We start from the raw sequence: 3627 nt of genomic DNA, 5'->3' as shown, positions 1-3627 counted from the left end.
GCATACCAGGCAGCACCTGATTTTACCCCCTCCATTCTAGCATCTATCCTCCTGTCTGTGGTCTTCTTTTCTTTTGACTGCAGGACTTTTGCAGAGCGCATCATGTGATGACATCACATAACCAAAAGGTCCTTGATTTAAAGGAACAAGAAGACTCTGGACAGGAAGAGAAGACTGGTCTGTGTAAGATGTTGCGCTAGGTAAGTGTATGCAAGCTGTGAGCATATATACTGCGATAGTATAATTATACTCTGAATGTATATGCGTTTGTTGTGTACAGTATTGTTTTTCAACCCTATTTAGATGTATATGCAGTCAATGCTTAGCACAATAGTTACCGTATATATTCGAGTATAAGCCAACCCGAATATAAGCTGAGGCCCCTAATTTTACCACAAAAAAACTGGGACTCGAGTATAAGCCGAGGGGGGGGGGGGGGGGGAATGCAGCAGCTACTGGAAAATTTCAAAAATTAAAATGGCCGGAGTTTTTGGGTGCAGTAGATGCTGGGGAAGGGGTGGGGGTGTTTTGGTTGTCTGTCTGCCCCTTTCCTGGGCTTAAGGACTGGGTTTGTTTTTTCCCCCACTTGAAATTCAGCCTGGCTGAATATAGGGTATCTGCAGTGCTTCTATTAACCGCTTCCTGAAGGAATAGGATCACTGCAGATACCCTATATTCAGCTTGGCTGTAGTCAGGCTAAATTCCAAGTGGGGAAAAAAACCCCAGTCTTCAAGCTCAGGAAAGGGGCAGACAGACAACCAAAATGCCACCCCCCCTTCCCCAGCACCTACTGCACCCCAAACCCTGACCCCCCCCCCCCCCCCATCAACATCAATCTAGTATTTATCACCTATCCTATGAATAGGGGATAAATACTAGAAAATCACTCTTACTATTTATTTCAACGGGAAGGGGGTATGGGGGTGTGGGCAAGTCCACAGGAAGATGGAGGCGGAGAATGACGAGCAGCTGCACCTGAACCATCACCGGATCAAGCTCACTGGCCTGGAGCTGCTGCAGGAGCTGGACAGTGAGGGCATCCCGCTGCACTCCCCATGGACCTTCTGGCTGGACAGGTCTCTCCCTGGAACTACCGCAGCAGAATGTGAGTCCAACCTGAAGAAAATCTACACCATGCAAACAATACAGAGTTTCTGGAGTGTATATAACAATATCCCCTCCCTCCATTGCACTGCACTTGACGAACATTGTGCTTAAAAACTCGGTTTATACTTGAGTATATACGGTAAGTCCTCATCTTTAAGAGTGATTCACCAACTTGAAATAAATGAACAAATTCAGTATTTGATAGGATGACTGTATTGTAAACAAATTCTTCTTCACAACATTGAAATTTTTTCTAGCAAATGAGTAAATAAGCAAAATATATTTATAATTAGATAATATATTTATACATATTGCACATATATTATACAAGTGTTAGCCTTCATATCTAGGTTTTTAACATTTCTCTTTATTTTCCTGTACAGTTTTCCAATAATTAATAAGCATGGTTGGGTTCATATAATGAGAGGTAATAATTTTGTTATAGACGCATGGGGTGAATGGTACACGATCATTGTAGAACAGATTATTTGGGGGTTTTGTTATCTTAATACCTTCCCGATCAAGGCAGATTCCTACAAAGACATCTTCTAGATACACATATTTTGCTTTAAAAGATGACCTTAAAATCTTTGGTACTAAATCCCCAGAGAACACATATCCTGTCCCTGAGCAAAATGTAGGATACAATTCATCTGGATAGAGGGAATGAGGCATGTGCCATTTACTCTCTATATGTCTGTGTGGTCGGGCGTTTTCCATTACTAGTCCTGTAAAATAGTTTTGTTTTTGAGGCTGATCTGGACCCAATAAATCTAACAAACGTTCAGTGTTAACAAACATATCACTATCGGTCTTCATGACATATTTCGCTGTAGGACAATAGTTGGAGACCCATTCTATTCCCATCAATATTTTAATAGTCAGGTTTTTGTATGTATCCTGAAAGTCTTTTTGGATGATATCATGGTACTTGTCACTTTCCTCTAAGATGGAATTGGAATCCTGGTTGCTGTTTTTTCCCAATAGAAACAAACACATGATAGATGTCCCATTTTTCAATGACTTATTTCCAAACGTGCTTCTTATCGCTGCGCGGTGTTCAACCTCACTGGCTACTGTTGCTATTATAAATAGTAAGAAAGGGCTTTCATCTTTGCATTTACTTGGCTCATTTATGATGTATGGATAGGATGTAATATTTAGATATCCTTGTGAGGAAGCTGATGGGGTAGACTGTATGTTTTGGAGCACCCTTTCCATCCACTGAAATTCAATCTGTTGTCCTTCAGTAGATCCTGGATTAGTTGTAGGAGATATCTTGTTTCCCTCATTTTCTTTGTAACTTAAATGTCCTTTCTGGTAAAATCGATATACAGCAAACAGGCTATAGAGAACAATTACATAAATTAAAGCCAAAAGGAATGACTTTACTTTTTTAGGTAGAACCATTGTAAATTATGGATCTTTAGCAATCAGAAAGTGAAAGTAATAATGTAGATATTATTCTGTACGTGGATAGGATTTTTTTCTCCAAAGCTAATATTCCTCTTCACCTAGAAGAAGTATAATAAAAATATGTCAGAACAAATAAGGGTAATAGTAATCTTCACAGCAAATCATCAGAATATTCAATGACATGTGAAGGTGTTAGTGGAAGAAATTATGAAAGGGATGAATAAATCAAAAAATATACTTGTCTGTGGCTTTATCTTTCTTATATGCAAACTATATATAAAAAATTGCATATGTCCAATATACAGTACTTTGCATTTCAAACAGTATTTTCCAAGCACTCATACCATGATAGACTCCTTGAAAAAAAAAATCTTTTGAGGAACTTCTACAACTGTCTCTAAAATTTGCTCTTGTATGCTCTCTTGCAGAAAAGCTTTAAAGCTTGTTCCAGAACTTTAGGTTAAAATTTGAGGAATAGCTTAATGTTATGTTAGAATTAAATGTAATAAAAATAAGAAATGTATTAATAAAATAATAAAAATAAAAAATATAATAAAAATAACATAGCTACAATTGAATATAATAAAATAATACATATATTAATAAAATAAAAAATAGAATTATAATAAAAAATAACAGTTACAATTGGATATAATAAAATAATAAATATATTAATAAAATAATAAAAATAAACATTTAAAAAAAAATATTGTTATAATTGGATATAATAAAAATAATAAATATATTAATAAAATAATAAAAATATAATTTAGTTAGAATTGGATATAATCTATTGTATGTATGTGATTATCTCACATTTTAGTGCCTGGACTCATTGAATACATGTTAGGGTCATTGTACACTGCTGCAAATTCATCAAAAAGGGAGTGTGAGGTTTCACAATTATTTTCTAAAAATGTAATATATATCTATGCAATTAAAAACAAGATATATTAAATATATTAATACAATTAGTGTATTTTTATTTTCCTATAAATTATTTTATTTCCATGGAGATGTAATGCAGGTGTTGATTGTTTAAGAGTGTGCCTATTGTTAAACTATTGAAAAAATTTACAAGGGTTTTTATACTGACTGCCAGAT

General features: G+C 35.3%; 1 protein-coding gene across 1 annotated transcript; it reads right to left on the bottom strand.

Annotated features, from left to right (window-relative positions):
• Positions 1-1461: 1461 nt before the first annotated feature.
• LOC142218006 (beta-1,3-galactosyltransferase 2-like) lies at positions 1462-2517 on the bottom strand. Its single transcript, XM_075286386.1, has one exon. The coding sequence runs from the start codon at positions 2515-2517 to the stop codon at positions 1462-1464; it is 1056 nt and encodes a 351-aa protein (XP_075142487.1).
• Between the last annotated feature and the right edge of the window lie 1110 nt (positions 2518-3627).

This window comes from Leptodactylus fuscus, chromosome 9, assembly GCF_031893055.1.
Source record: "Leptodactylus fuscus isolate aLepFus1 chromosome 9, aLepFus1.hap2, whole genome shotgun sequence".
Lineage (NCBI taxonomy): Eukaryota > Metazoa > Chordata > Amphibia > Anura > Leptodactylidae > Leptodactylus > Leptodactylus fuscus.
This window is presented reverse-complemented; position numbering and strand designations above follow the sequence as displayed.

What these genes read in the sequence shown, in the direction of transcription:
- LOC142218006 (XM_075286386.1), bottom strand. Translation starts at nt 2,517, where the DNA reads ATGGTTCTACCTAAAAAAGTAAAGTCATTCCTTTTGGCTTTAATTTAT.